The 15,361-nt window shown below is 44.0% G+C and overlaps 2 protein-coding genes across 4 annotated transcripts; both read right to left on the bottom strand.

The window, feature by feature from the left end:
- Positions 1–285: 285 nt before the first annotated feature.
- LOC112220784 (zinc finger protein 331) lies at positions 286–4,531 on the bottom strand. Of its 2 annotated transcripts, none has more exons than XM_024382679.2 (5): positions 3,784–4,531; positions 2,866–3,219; positions 2,570–2,709; positions 2,302–2,359; positions 286–2,209 (listed from the first exon to the last, which is right to left on the bottom strand). In XM_024382679.2, the coding sequence occupies exons 2-5, from the start codon at positions 3,140–3,142 to the stop codon at positions 885–887; spliced, it is 1,800 nt and encodes a 599-aa protein (XP_024238447.1). In that variant the 5' UTR covers positions 3,143–3,219; positions 3,784–4,531; the 3' UTR covers positions 286–884. The 2 variants fall into 2 exon arrangements, with proteins under 2 accessions (XP_024238447.1, XP_024238446.1); XM_024382678.2 differs by having other exon boundaries at positions 2,302–2,362; positions 3,784–4,529.
- A 45-nt stretch (positions 4,532–4,576) lies between these two features.
- LOC112220786 lies at positions 4,577–15,332 on the bottom strand. Of its 2 annotated transcripts, XM_024382680.2 has the most exons (8): positions 15,040–15,332; positions 14,308–14,766; positions 13,628–14,135; positions 13,402–13,519; positions 13,214–13,281; positions 12,436–12,530; positions 11,520–11,629; positions 4,577–4,904 (listed from the first exon to the last, which is right to left on the bottom strand). In XM_024382680.2, the coding sequence occupies exons 2-8, from the start codon at positions 14,558–14,560 to the stop codon at positions 4,578–4,580; spliced, it is 1,479 nt and encodes a 492-aa protein (XP_024238448.1). In that variant the 5' UTR covers positions 14,561–14,766; positions 15,040–15,332; the 3' UTR covers position 4,577. The 2 variants fall into 2 exon arrangements, with proteins under 2 accessions (XP_024238448.1, XP_024238449.1); XM_024382681.2 differs by having other exon boundaries at positions 13,628–14,132; positions 14,308–15,332.
- Positions 15,333–15,361: the final 29 nt, after the last annotated feature.

Below are 15,361 nucleotides of genomic sequence, written 5' to 3'. Positions count from 1 at the left end.
CTCTAAAAGGGGATGAAGTCCACTGTGGACACTCCTGCCGTGATGTGTTTGGTCCTTTATTTTTGAATTCATTTTTATTCTGAATCCCAGCTTCCATCCCCATAGCCCTTTTGCCGGGCCGTCAATAAGAATGTGTTCTTAACTGACTTGCCTACTTAACTAAAGTAAATCACCACTTTTAAAAAATCATTGTAATTCATAAAAAGGTCACTAAGAATCTTGATAATCATTGAAAACCCTAATTGGAGTATGCATTTTGAATGCCTTATTAAAAAGATGCCAACCTCCGGTAATGTCCGATTTTATTTGTTTTTTAAAAAAGCAGTTGGAGCAAATGTATATTATCAGAAGAGATAAACATGGGTCTTCTCTGCCCTGTGACTTTCTTAACAGGGGGAATATACAGTACAATTCATGTTACATTTGTCATAATACAGAATATAAATCAATAGACACATTTACATGGAACAAAAACATCAAACATCAAACAAAACCCCCCAAGACTTTTAGAATAAAAATCATCATAAACCAGTCTGGCACGGACTTTAAAAAAAAAAGGTGATCAGCTGAGAACCTGCTGCCCACAAGACAACTGACTGATCACCATATCAAGTTGAGTTCTCTTTCTTCATCCTCTCTCAGCATCATGTTAGTTCACGGGGCACCAGGGTTGGGGTCAATTCCTTTTTCCTCAGTCAATGATTACAAAAATGTAACAAATGTATCTCCTGAATGTAATTGGAGTTGACCCCCGGCCCTACTGAATACTCAGGCATGGACAGTTTCATAGTGGACCCTAAAAGGTCATTACTGTTGTGGAAAGTCCCGCTACAGCGAGGACAGCGGGTTCTGTTTCTTGAACTGGTGAACTTGTTGCAAATGTCTTAAGTTCTGCCATTGTCTCTAATTGCTTCACACACTTCAGGCACCAGTACTTCTTTCCCGGGTGGGTGGACCTCCAGTGGCTGATCAAGACGGGATGGTAGCGGAATGTTTTGCCAAACTTCGCAGCTCAGTGGTTTCTCAACTGTATGGATGTGGAAGTGTTGAACGAGGCTAATCTGTGAATTTAGCAGCATTTTACACACTGTGCATTGGAACAGGTCGTCTGTTTCTGTCATTTGCTTCCGTTTGAGGTTTACTCGTCGATCATCTTTGCCTTTTGACTTGATGGCAGGTTGCTGCTCTGCACCGTTTGCTATGGGTTCCTCAATAGGTGCAGTCCAGGAGAGGTCTCCGTTGCTCTCCTCACCCCCGTACACATCCACATGGGCTTTACGCAAGTGTAATATCAGGAACTGCTTTACACGGAACCTCTGTCCACACTGGTTACAAGGGTATGGCCTCTCACCTGTGTGAATACGCCCATGGTCCCGCAGGGAATGTGCAGAAGTGTATTTCTTATGGCAAACGTAACAAGAATACACTTTTGGATGTGTGCCGCTTTCTTTGGGTGTGTCAGCTTTATTGTTTGGGGACACAGGTTTGTCTTTCGGGGAGAGAGGTTTGTCGTCACAGGAAGTAGGCTTGGCTCTGCTGGGGGAGAGGGGTTTGTCGTCACAGGAAGTAGGCTTGGCTCTGCTGGGGGAGAGGGGTTTCACATTGTGCTTGACTGAGTCTGAAATGTCTTTGACGCTGGAGCAAGGTATGCTCTTCTCGTGGATGTCCCGCGTGTGCACACTAAGAGCACTTGGGTACTGAAACTTTTTGGGACACTTAGGACATTTGTATGTCCCCTTGATTTTCACCTTTTTATGAGACCTCATGTGCACAGAAAGACCAAACTCACGGCCAAAGCCCTTCCCACAGTATTTGCATCTGAAACTCTTGTCAGTTCCACTGATTACCGCTTGTCCATCCGTATCGGGTTCCATTTTGAAATGCTTTCTTCTCCTTCCTACCTTCTTCACTATGTCACTCGTTTTCCCATGACTCCCCTCACTGTGTTTGTTTTGTAAGTCACTATCTTTTCCTTGTCTTGTGTGGTGACTCAAGACATTGTTGTTTGATATGTTGTTGCTCTGGGGTTCCGGGTTGCTCTGGGGTTCCGGGTTTTCTTGTTCGAACATGCGCAGCAGACGACCATGGGTCTTCCTCAGCCCCTGGCCCCGACCGCGTCCCACTGAAACATGACTGTACCCTGACCCGGTCGCACTCAGTTCAGGTAAGTCTCTTAGCCGTCTGTTTAACAACCACTCTGCAGCCAACCCTGCAAAAGAGGAGCAAAAAGAGTGGAGTCAGTGATGCCCTGCACCAGGAGCTGAATTACAATTACGAGGGCCAAGGATGATTTACTCTTACCTTTTCGTGGAGGACTCCTGGCTAGGGCCGTCAGCAGGTGGTTATCAAAACCTTCAGCCTGCTAAAACACAGACTCATAATGAATATGATAAGAATATCATCAGTCTCTGATCGCAAACCAATTACACCACCAAACTACTGATAAAGCAGACATTTAACCTAATTCTAAACAGAAGCCACTTATTGTGTTCAGCCCATTGGCTACATTCGGGTGTGCATAATGACCGTCTGACTGATTCAGGTTTCCTACACCGGACCGGTCACTGACCTCTATTTTGATGTTAGGGATGCGCCATAGAGACACACTCAGTGGTCGGAGGTCCACACATGACCACTCATTTTCCTTTTTGATCTTTGAGGGCGGAATTAAGGAATCTTCTGACTGAAGAGGCTCGCACCAATCGGATACTGCATAGAAACCCAAAGGTAAAAATTGAATGAGAAACATAATAGAGCTCAGCTGACACCAACTGGGAGAGAAAACATACTCGTTGACTGTGCATATCTACACAGTCAACAAGCCCTGAAATGATGTTGCCATTTGTCTATACATTGTCAACTTACCTTCCATCTCAGAAATTGCCGTCACGGAAGAGACTGTTTGTCCAGAGGTATTGTCCGGGTCCTCTCCTCCTTTTGCTTCCTCCTTCAACCTCCCCTCTGCCTGCTTCAGCTTCTCCATCAATGCAGAGATCTCGTCTCCTTTCTGTGTCAACTCCTCCTGCTGCTCATTCAGACTGCCCTCAAAGATCTTGGCAATCTCACACACGGCAGCTGTGAGCAGGGAGTCCATGACAGAGGACAGCTGCACCCTGAAGGCCTTCTGCACCTTCTCTGACATTTCTGGTTTAAGTGGCTCCGCCTCCACCTGACTCAGGTCCGTGTGAAGTCACCCAGCTGCACCAGCTGGAAGCGCAACTGTCAATAAAGAAGAATCATGTCAAGGCCACAGGCAAGGTGGTATAGTTAGTTACATGCAGTAGACCAACACTGTAATGTATTCAAGGTAAGGGAAAGTATTTGGGTTGTTTATTTAACCAAATAAAATCGGTAGATAAAGCTGTTTCAAACTAAAAAGACAGATGCTGAGTAATAGTCGACTAGTGATCAAAGCGGTCTTGCAGCATGTGCTAGTAATGGGATGTTTTTGTCATCTTGCTACAAACTTAATACTTTTTATGTAACATTCAAGTAACTTACTCGACCCCGATAAAGACATTGTGGGCTAACTAGCATAAACGATGTAAGATGCCATGTCACAATCGCTAGCTATCTAGTTAACTGTATAGAATACCTCTATACTTGCATGGTATACGGTTTATAAGGTTGCCATCATTCACAAAGCTTTATGCATTGCTTACAGACGAGCAAGTTCAACACAACATGCTGGAATATGCACAGTTAGAGGAGGATCCGCGCGCGACAAGTAAACATGTTAGCGAAGACTTCGTCACATTGATGGCTATAACGGACAACACAAACCTGCAAAAACAGCGGTCCCTAAAACAACGGACTCCGTTGACTTTGTCGTTGTGTGTATCTTCAACGTATGTAGACTGCAATATCAATATTTACTGTTGTTGAACTGTCCGCTGTAATTCAAACCCTACTCGAGTAGCCATCATTTTTCCATGTGGACTTTCTCCAGTCGGCGACCTATCCTCGCGATTTTACCTAGGGATTTCGATGTTGCGTTGGCAGACCGCAATTAGGGGCGTTTTCTGATATAGGCGTTTCTTGTTATCAAGTTGACACCCATTGATGCTCGCCATTGGTCTGTGGCATGTTTGCCGGGGATAATGGTTGTTGACAACTGTGTCTACGCCTAACCATTTTCCTAACCTGCCGTGTGAATTATCCTAACCGGTTATGTAAACAAATCCTCTGTGTCAAGAAACCATCATAACACCAGAACTGTCCAATGGCAGGTATCATCATTGTGGTCTGCATTAAACCATTATTCCTGCTAAATAGGTCCAAGCTCTGGCACAACCAAAAATGGACAGCCCTTTACCTCTGTGACACAGATCTAGGGTCAGTTTTGCTTTTCACTTCCTATAATCACTGCTCAGGATGGGGTTAGGTTTAGTTTATCCTAAATCACTGGTAAGAGGCAACTTAAATCTAGACTCTCCACAAAACAGAAGGAAATTTCAAAATGTATTTACCAGAATGTGAACAGTAAGAAGTCTTGATTCATAGTGCATTTGTAACAGTCAACAACAATGTTTGACCATTCACTTAATCCATTTAAGAAATAATGACAACAATTCAGTTCATTTATCATTTTTATTCACATACACTTGTTTAGCCTCTCCTTTTGGGGGATGGCGGGGGGTAAATCTACCCCCCTGTAATTTTCTGGAGCGAGCCGACTTTGGCTCAACGCCCTTAAGGCGATTGTCATCTAAGGTTATCTGACAGAGTCGGACGATCTGGGTCAACCTCGAGCAACGCCACCTGGGAGGGAGCACATGATAGGTGAACTTGTCTTCAGCATCACTTTCCTCATCCGACATGAAGTTGGGGTCTGCTCCAACCAGGAAGTCCAGATCTTCTGGGGCGAGCAGCTCTCCTCCCACCTTTACTCTCTTCTGGAAGAGCTGAAATTTTACAGAGAAAGGACTTGAATAAGCAGCAATACATTCGCCTGGGTACCAGTCTCTTTAGATAATCCACTCCCTGTACTCCATGTCATGTGCCAAAGAGCTTGGCCTTTCTGCCATCTTCAAATATGAACATTCAATCATTAATGAGCTCTAAAAGAACATAGGATTTGATCCAGACTCAAGCACCCTCACAGCTATCCTCCAATCACAACGACTATACAAATTATGGAACTAAAACTTTTTTTCTTCAAAGAACACTTTAGTATCCGGTTGAGAAGCAACAGTTATTTGTCCAGAAGAAACCAGTTTGCTAGCTCACTCTAAATTCTCAAACTATACTGAACAAAAATATAAACGCAACAATTTAAATGATTTTGCTGAGTTACAGTTCATATAAGGAAATCAGTCAATTGAAATAAATTAATTAGGCCCTAATCTATGGATTTTACATGACTGGGTAGGGGTGCAGCCATGGCAGCCAGGCCGACCCACAGTGGAGCCAGGCCTAGCCAATCAGAAGGAGTTTTTCACCCACAGAAATACTCCTCTGCATGCACTGGTCATAACTTGGGATTATGTCTTCTCTCAAATGAGGCATTGATCATATTTTTGCAATATTAATACCAAAATAAATTTGTAATTTAACAGAGGGTCTACCACATCTTTCTTTTTTCTCTCCTCTTTTCCCCCCACCTTTATTTAACCAGGTAAGCTAGTTGCGACCTGGCCAAGATAAAGCAAAGCAGTGCGACAGAAACAACAACACAGAGTTACATGGAATAAACAAACGTAGAGTCAACACAATAGGGAAAAAAAGTATGTCTATATACAGTGGGGCAAAAAAGTATTTAGTCAGCCACCAATTGTGCAACTTAAAAAGATGAGAGGCCTGTAATTTTCATCATAGGTACACTTCAACTATGACAGACAAAATGAAAAAAAAAATCCAGAAAGTCACATTGTAGGATTTTTAATGAATTTATTTGCAAATGATGGTGGAAAATAAGTATTTGGTCAATAACAAAAGCTAATCTCAATACTTTGTTATATACCCTTTGTTGTCAATGACATAGGTCAAACGTTTTCTGTAAGTCTTCACAAGGTTTTCACACACTGTTGCTGGTATTTTGGCCCATTCCTCCATGCAGATCTCCTCTAGAGCAGTGATGTTTTGGGGCTGTTGCTGGGCAACACGGACTTTCAACTCCCTCCAAAGATTTTCTATGGGGTTGAGATCTGGAGACTGGCTAGGCCACTCCAGGACCTTGAAATGCTTCTTACGAAGCCACTCCTTCGTTGCCCGGGCGGTGTGTTTGGGATCATTGTCATGCTGAAAGACCCAGCTACGTTTCATCTTCAATGCCCTTGCTGATGGAAGGAGGTTTTCACTCAAAATCTCACAATACATGGCCCCATTCATTCTTTCCGTTACATGGCTCAGTCGTCCTGGTCCCTTTGCAGAAAAACAGCCCCAAAGCATGATGTTTCCACCCCCATGCTTCACAGTAGGTATGGTGTTCTTTGGATGCAACTCAGCATTCTTTGTCCTCCAAACAAGACGAGTTGAGTTTTTACCAAAAAGTTATATTTTGGTTTCATCTGACCATATGACATTCTCCCAATCTTCTTCTGGATCATCCAAATGCTCTCTAGCAAACTTCAGACGGGCCTGGACATGTACTGGCTTAAGCAGGGGGACACATCTGGCACTGCAGGATTTGAGTCCCTGGCGGTGTAGTGTGTTACTGATGGTAGGCTTTGTTACTTTGGTCCCAGCTCTCTGCAGGTCATTCACTAGGTCCCCCCGTGTGGTTCTGGGATTTTTGCTCACCGTTCTTGTGATCATTTTGACCCCACGGGGTGAGATCTTGCGTGGAGCCCCAGATCGAGGGAGATTATCAGTGGTCTTGTATGTCTTCCATTTCCTAATAATTGCTCCCACAGTTGATTTCTTCAAACCAAGCTGCTTACCTATTGTAGATTCAGTCTTCCCAGCCTGGTGCAGGTCTACAATTTTGTTTCTGGTGTCCTTTGACAGCTCTTTGGTCTTGGCCATAGTGGAGTTTGGAGTGGGACTGTTTGAGGTTGTGGACAGGTGTCTTTTATACTGATAAGAAGTTCAAACCGGTGCCATTAATATAGGTAACGAGTGGAGGACAGAGGAGCCTCTTAAAGAAGAAGTTACAGGTCTGTGAGAGCCAGAAATCTTGCTTGTTTGTAGGTGACCAAATACTTATTTTCCACCATAATTTGCAAATAAATTCCTAAAAAAAAATCCTACAATGTGATTTTCTGGATTTTTTTTTTTCATTTTGTCTGTCATAGTTGAAGAGTACCTATGATGAAAATTACAGGCCTCTCTCATCTTTAAGTGGGAGAACTTGGTGGCTGACTAAATACTTTTTTGCCCCACTGTACAGTGTGTGCAAATGGCATGAGGAGGTATGGCAATAAATAGGCCATAGTAGCAAAGTAATGACAATTTAGCAGATAAACACTGGAGTGATAAATGAGCAGATGATGGTGTGTAAGTAGTGATACTACTTGCAGTCCGAGTGATACTCGTAGGTGTTGGCTTTGGGGATGACCATTGAGATATACCTGCTGGAGCTCGTGCTACGGGTGAGTGTTGTTATCATGACCAGTGAGCTGAGATAAGGCCGAGCTTTATCTAGCATAGACTTGTAGATGACCCGGAGCCAGTGGGTCTGGCGACAAATATGTAGCGAGGGCCAGCCGACTAGAGCATACAGGTCGCAGTGGTGGGTGGTATAAGGCGCTTTGGTAAGAAAACGGATGGCACTGTGATAGACTGCATCCAATTTGCTGAGTAGAGTATTGGAAGCTATTTTGTAGATGACATCGCGGAAGTCGAGGATCAGTAGGATAGTCCGTTTTACAAGGGTAAGTTTGGCGACGTGAGTGAAGGAGGCTTTGTTGCGAAATAGAAAGCCGATTCTAGATTTGATTTTGGATTGGAGATGTTTGATATGAGTCTGGAAGTAGAGTTTACAGTCTAGACACCTAGGTATTTGTAGTTGTCCACGTATTCTAGGTCAGAACCGTCCAGAGTAGTGATGCTAGTCGGGCGGGCGAGTGCGGGCAGCGAGCGGTTGAAAAGCATGCATTTGGTTTCGCTAGCGTTTAAGAGCAGTTGGAGGCCACGGAAGGAGTGTTGTATGGCATTGAAGCTCGTTTGGAGGTTAGTTAACACAGTGTCCAAAGAAGGGCCAGATGTATACAGAATGGTGTCGTCTGCGTAAAGGTGGATCAGGGAATCACCTGCAGCAAGAGCGACATCTTTGATATATACAGAGAAAAGAGTCGGCCCGAGAATTGAACCCTGTGGTACCCACAGACTGCCAGAGGTTCGGACAACAGGCCCTCCGATTTTACACACTGAACTCTATCTGCGAAGTAGTTGGTGAACCAGGCGAGGCAGTCATTTGAGAAACCAAGGCTATTGAGTCTGCCAATAAGAAGACGGTGATTGACAGAGTCGAAAGCCTTGGCCATGTCGATGAAGACGGCTGCACAGTACTGTCTTTTATCGATGGTGATTATGATATCGTTCAGTACCTTGAGAGTGGCTGAGGTGCACCCGTGACCAGCTCGGAAACCGGATTGCACAGTGGAGAAGGTACGGTGGGATTCGAAATGGTCAGTGATCTGTTTATTAACTTGGCTTTCAAAGACTTTAGAAAGGCAGGGCAGGATGGATATAGGTCTGTAACAGTTTGGGTCTAGAGTTGTCACCCCCTTTGAAGAGGGGGATGACCATGGCAGCTTTCCAAAACTTTAGGGATCTCAGATGAAATGAGAGGTTGAACAGACTGGTAATAGGGGTTGCAACAATGGCGGTGGAAAATTTTAGAAAGAGAGGGTCCAGATTGTCTAGCCCAGCTGATTTGTACGGGTCCAGGTTTTGCAGCTCTTTCAGAACATCTGTGATCTGGATTTGGGTGAAGGAGAATCTGGGGAGACTCGGGCAAGTAGCTGCGAGGGGTGCGGAGCTGTTGGCCGGGGTTGGGGTAGCCAGGACGAAAGGATGGCCAGCCGTAGAGAAATGCTAATTGAAATGTTCGATTATCATGGATTTATCGGTGGTGACCGTGTCGCCTAGCCTCAGTGCAATGAGCAGCTGGGAGGAGGTGCTCTTGTTTTCCATGGACTTTAGTGTCCCAAAACGTTTTGGAGTTAGAGCTACAGGATGCAAATTTCTGTTTAAAAAAGCTAGCCGTTGCTTTCCTGACTGATTGTGTGTTGGTTCCTAACTTTCCTGAACAGTTGCATATCGCAGGGACTATTCGATGCTATTGCAGTCCGCCACAGGATGTTTTTGTGCTGGTCAAGGGCAGTCAGGTCTGGAGTGAACCAAGGGCTATATCTGTTATTAGTTCAACATTTTTTGAAAGGGGCATGCTTATTTAAGATGGTGAGGAAATTACCTTTAAAGAACGACCAGGCATCCTCGACTGACGGGATGAGGTCAATATCCTTCCAGGATACCTGGGCCAGGGCGATTAGAAAGGCCTGCTTGCAGAAGTGTCTTAGGGAGCGTTTGACAGTGATGAGGGGTGGTCGTTTGACCGCGGACGTAGGCAATGAGGCAGTGATCGCTGAGATCCTGATTGAAAACAGCAGAGGTGTATTTGGAGGGCAGGTTGGTCAGGATAATATCTATGAGGGTGCCCATGTTTACGGATTTAGGGTTGTACCTGGTGGTTTCCTTGATAATTTGTGTGAGATTGAGGGCATCTAGTTTAGATTGTAGGACTGCTGGGGTGTTAAGCATATCCCAGTTTAGGTCACCTAACAGAACGAACTCTGAATATAGATGGGGGGCAATCAATTCACATATGGTGTCCAGGGCACAGCTGGGAGCTGAGGGGGGGTCTATAACATGCGGCAACAGTGAGAGACTTATTTCTGGAGAGATTCATTTTTAAAATTAGAAGCTCGAACTGTTTGGACATAGACCTGGAAAGTATGACAGAACTTTGCAAGCTCTCTCTGCAGTAGATAGAACTGCCAAAAGGGGAGGAGTTGCAATCTTGACGGAAAATGTTGTAGTTGGGTATGGAAATCTCAGAATCTTTGGTGGCCTTCCTAAGCCAGGATTCAGACACGGCAAGGACATCGGGGTTGGTGGAGTGTGCTAAAGCAGTGAGTAAAACAAACTTTAACATGCATGAAACCAAGGCTTTTTCGATTACAGAAGTCAACAAATGAGTGCCTTTTGGACACGCAGGGCCTGGGATAGCCTCCACATCACCCGAGAAACAGAGGAGTAATAGGATGGGGTACGGCTAAAGACTAGCAAAACTGGTCGTCTGATGCGTTGGGGACAGAAAATAAAAGGAGCAGATTTCTGGCCGTGGTAGAATAGATTCAGGGCTTAATGTGCAGACAGGGGTATGGTAAATGCGGGTACAGTGGAGATAAGCCCAGGCATTGAGTGATGATAAGAGAGGTTGCATCTCTGGACATGCTGGTTATACTGGGTGAGGTCACTGCATGTGTGGGAGGTGGGACAAAGGAGGTATATAAGGCATGTACAGTCCAGAGTACAATGCATGGTGCCATTGTCAGAAATATTATAGAAAGTAGATAGGAATCCAATGAATGAAGGAACGTATAACGCCCCATCCAGCAGACCAATCACGTTCAAGTTGTTATTCTGCGTCACGCAATCCCTTCTCAAAGTCAGTGTAAATGTCGAGAAACGTGCCTATTTTCATCGAAAGTACGTAATGTCACGACTCCAAAGCTATATGGTACTACAGGTCGCAAGTTAATTATCTCAAATCTCTGAAAAGATTTGTAATGTTGTAATTAAATAATGTTGGACTTGTAACCGAAAGGTTGCAAGATCGAATCCCCGAACTAACAAGGTAAAAATCTGTCGTTCTGCCCCTGAACAAGGCAGTTAACACACTGTTCCTAGGCCGTCATTTAAAACAAGAATTTGTTCTTAACTGACTTGCGTAGTTAAATAAAGGTAAAAGGCTTTTTCCTTTAATGTTATTTACAACCACCAATGAGCAACTCCAGCGCATATTTAGGGTGCGTTCATAAATTGCCTCAAGTGTGTCAGAGTGTGCTCTGGGTCTTTGTAAATTCAGAGTGTTGTCAGATTGTCCTAAATTCTGAATGTTTACATCTTGGAGCATTTAGAGCGCACACCGGATGCTCTGGCCGAGGAGTAGGGTTGAGCCGAGCGACCTGACCTCACAATGGCATTCCAGCACCCAAGCTAACTGGCTAAAGTTTGCTAGCTACTTCCAGACACAAATGAGAGAACACCGCACTCTGACCATTTGACTCGCCCTGGCAGAGCCTGCTTAGGCTGTTTTTATGTTATCTAGAGTATTAGTGGCTGTAACTGAGCTTCTGGCAACAGTTAGCTAAAGAGACTGGTACTCAGACTAGCAATACATAACTTATTGGTGAAATTGTGAGTACAGACATTGTGTATATATAAGCTTTCAACGTGAATAATATCCTGCATGAAAAATTCAAATTCCAGTTAAATGCACAATAAAATGTTCTTATGTCTGAGTGATGTGTGATTATATTGAGTGGTGTTGTGTGTTACTAATAACATACCCTGCTCCGCCTGCTGGTGAGGATTTTCTTCTTCTTGATGACTGCCACACTGCCCTCCAGTTCAATCTTCCCTTGAGCCTTCCAGTACTCATAAGCCCTGTTGCACGCCTCTATGGAAAGGGAAAATGGTTATATTAAAATAGTGTGGATGTGATACAACGTGATAAGTTGTTGTATGTTATGGAGCAATTTCAGTGCCAACATAAATTGTATTTGAATTTCAAACATTTGAATTTAATATTTGTAATGCACAAATTCAATAATTGCATTCATAAATTGAACTTGTATTTCCTCCTGATTTGAAACTGAATTGAGTGAATATTGCGTTCAGTTTTCAAATTCAATTTCAACTTAATTCAGTATTCAAATTCAATATTTATTTGAATTATTTCATAGAGCGTGTAATTGGCATGCTGACTGCAGGGATGTCCACCAGAGCTGTTGCCAGAGAATTGTATGTTTATTTCTCTACCATAAGCGGCCTCAAACGTCGTTTTAGAGAATTTGGCAATACGTCGAACCGGCCTCACAACCACAACCACGCCAGCCCAGGACCTCAACAGTCGGCTTTTTCACCTGTGGGATCGTCTGAGGGGGGGGTGCTAAGGAGTATTTCTTTCTCTAATAAAGCTCCTTTGTGGGGAAAAAAGTAATTCTGATTGGCTGGGCCAGGCTCCCCTGCCAAGTGGGTGGGCCTATGCCCTCCCAGGCCCACCCATGGCTGCACCCCAGTCATGTGAGATCCATAGATGAGGGCCTAATGCATTTATTTCAATTGACTGGAATACCTGGAAGGCTGCTGCAGCAGGAGACGACATTACATACTAACAATATATTTTTGAAGAGATATGGATTCTTTACATTGTTACATTCTGTAAATGTATACCATACGGTAGCTACTAAAGCTAAGACTCACTTCTGATGAGGCTGTCGGGACCCCAGTTTTTGCCTCCATCCTTTACAATCTGCATCACTGCTTTGGTCACCTCCTCATTATGAGGGGACCTGAAGCTGAAAAACCATAATGTTGTGATTATTGAAAGAAATACGAGTGTGATGATCATGTAATAAACTTGACTATACTATATGAAATCAAAACATCCCAAAAGTGCAAACCTCACCCACTTGACACTCTAGGCAGGATAAGCAAAGTTTCAAATTGAATTTGAAACTTTGTCTGCAATGGTGCAACCAACTGAAAAGAACCCATGGAATATTTAAAGGGATAGTTCACCCAAAATACAAAATTACATATTGGTTTCCTTACCCTGTAAGCAGTCTATAGACAAGGTATGACAGCAATCCATGCTTTGGTTAAGTTTCCCTGGAACTGTTACACATGCTAATGTTTTAGCATTTGTGGCACAAATCCCATTCAAGTCATGGGACGATATTAGCATATTTCACACATGCCCAATCATACGAAAGTATCTAAAATTGTTTGTGAACATGATGCGCGAAAAATACTAATACCGGTCCCATGACTTGTATGGGATTTGTGCCACAAATGCTAAAATGTTAGCATGGGAGGCAGTGCCAGGGAAACTAAACTAAACCAAAGCATGTATTGCCGTCATACCTTGTCCATAGACTGCCTACAGGGTGAAATATCCCTGTAAGTATAAATCAAACTAAGAAACCAAGCATATTTTCAAAGAGCAGTATCACTACAGCCTTGTTAATAAAGTGCATACCAGTCATTTGGGCCGAATCTCCATTTTAGGTCCTCCCCAAGCTGCTTATGGGCCTGTCTTACTGATGCCTATTAGGAATAAAGAAATGCACAGTAAGTTAACTGACCAAGTGGAGATATAGCTAGCTACTTTGCTTTACAACAAACCCTGGCCGATGTGTAAGAAGTTTCAGCTAATTTCAAACTCACTAATAATGCCAGTGGAATAATCCTTCCAGTTCTTGATGTAACAGGAACTGGCGCAGCGTAATCTTCATTATCTTGAACTCCCTTCGTCAGTTTTGCCTTGGAAATGGTACAGATGCCCCTGGAAAATATAAAAAACAGGAACAGTGTGAGTTAACCTTTGCTGACTAGCAAGCAAACTAATTCTCCCTGGTACACGAGTACTCCAAAACATGTTGTCCAATGTTACCTTGAATGGATTTGTTCATGTTTTTTCAGGTCCGCTCTAGCGATAAATCTTTTCCCACAGTCCGTGCACTGGTAAGGCCTCTCTCCGGTGTGATAGGCCCTGTGTCTCTTCAAGACGCTCTGATGGCTGAAGCTCTTCCCACACTGAGAGCAGCTGTACGGCCTCTCCCTCGTGTGGCACTGCATATGGATTCTCAGGTGGCACATGGACTCAGGGGGGCCCATAGAGCTCTCTATCCCCTGGGCTGGTATTACTGACCCTGGGTGTGAAGGCTGCTCCTCACTGGTCCATGGTGTTGATAGAGGCTGGGGCTCACTGGCCCATGGTGCAGACAAACCAAGGTCACTATGGGGGGCTTCGGTGTATGGGATTGTTAGGCTTACCATATCCCCCCAGTCTCCCTGTGCATCGGCCTCCTCTTTGACATGGACCTCATGGGCCTCCCTCAGAGCAACGAGCCCCTCTGACTGGAGAATCTCCTCTTGTTTAATATCATAACCCTCTGCTGCTGAGGAAATACCAGAACCAGTGATAGTATTCATGATGTGCATGTCAGACTATACAGGTTACAGCTCTGTTACCTCTGTCTAAACTATCAACATGGTATAACCATGGTAATTAGACAGATGAATACCTAATCAATCCCAGAGGGGAAATTTCAGTTGTGAAAAAACACTCACCTGACAAAGCCTCTACTTTCTCCTCAGTGTCTCCAGCACAACCACATCTCACACACATCCCCCTCCACTCCTCCTCTCTGTCCCTCCATCTCTGCAGCCTCTCCTTCAAGACGTCCACTTCCTGTTTGCTCCGTGTCACTTCCTCCAGGAAGCCATCCTTCACCAATAGAGTGATTTCATGCATGGCAGTTTTGAGGACTGTTTCCATGACGCCACTGAGCTGGTACTGGAAGTTGAGGATGGCCTCAGACATAGCTGCAAAAACATCAACTCAACACTGGCAAATCAATCCCACTTCCCTTATTGGTACCAGTCCCAGAGTACAGACAGTCTTCTTTGGCTGAGCTTCCTACCGTTGTTTCCCAGTTTGGGTCACTATACTGGAAAGACTTTGATTTAGCCTCCTCCAGATCACACCGCTGCCCAGTCAGGAATCTTCCTCCAGGAAACAAGGGCAAGCTGTCAAATACACCAAATGTGGTCGTGATATGTCCCAAATATCTTTCCAGTATAGGAAGCTCACTTACCAATGATTTAGCCCAGCAACATGCGTGTAACTAACAAATTAATGAACCCATACATCCATTTTTGCCTGTGATTAGGCGTACCAAATAATGCATTTCTCAAGCTTGCTAGCTGCTTAGCTAAGCTAACTTTAATAACCAATGACTGTATATGAACAATGTAGTAACAACTTTCCAACCATTTGACTCAAATCTAAAATATTATTACCACTTCCTAGACGTTGGTTGTTGTTGTTGTGCGTCAACAAATCAGCTAGTTACAAACGTCAAATCTCTCATAGCCTGTAGTACAGACGTAACAAAGCCAGGTACTAGCTAACATAATAAGCTAACAGCGAACTAGCTGAGGAGAGGTCCTGCGGCTCCACCTCCCGATCTGTGGCATCGAGGTGATCATACTGCCAATACAATTGCGCAGAACTCCTAAATCTTTTTGTTGAAATCTCGTCTAGAATCTTTGGAATTCAACATATTCTCTGAGACAGCTGTCTGAAGCGCTGTACCAAATGTATTTATTTGCCTGCGTATGA

This window comes from Oncorhynchus tshawytscha, linkage group LG21 (genome assembly GCF_018296145.1).
Source record: "Oncorhynchus tshawytscha isolate Ot180627B linkage group LG21, Otsh_v2.0, whole genome shotgun sequence".
Classification (NCBI taxonomy): Eukaryota; Metazoa; Chordata; class Actinopteri; order Salmoniformes; family Salmonidae; genus Oncorhynchus; species Oncorhynchus tshawytscha.
This window is presented reverse-complemented; position numbering and strand designations above follow the sequence as displayed.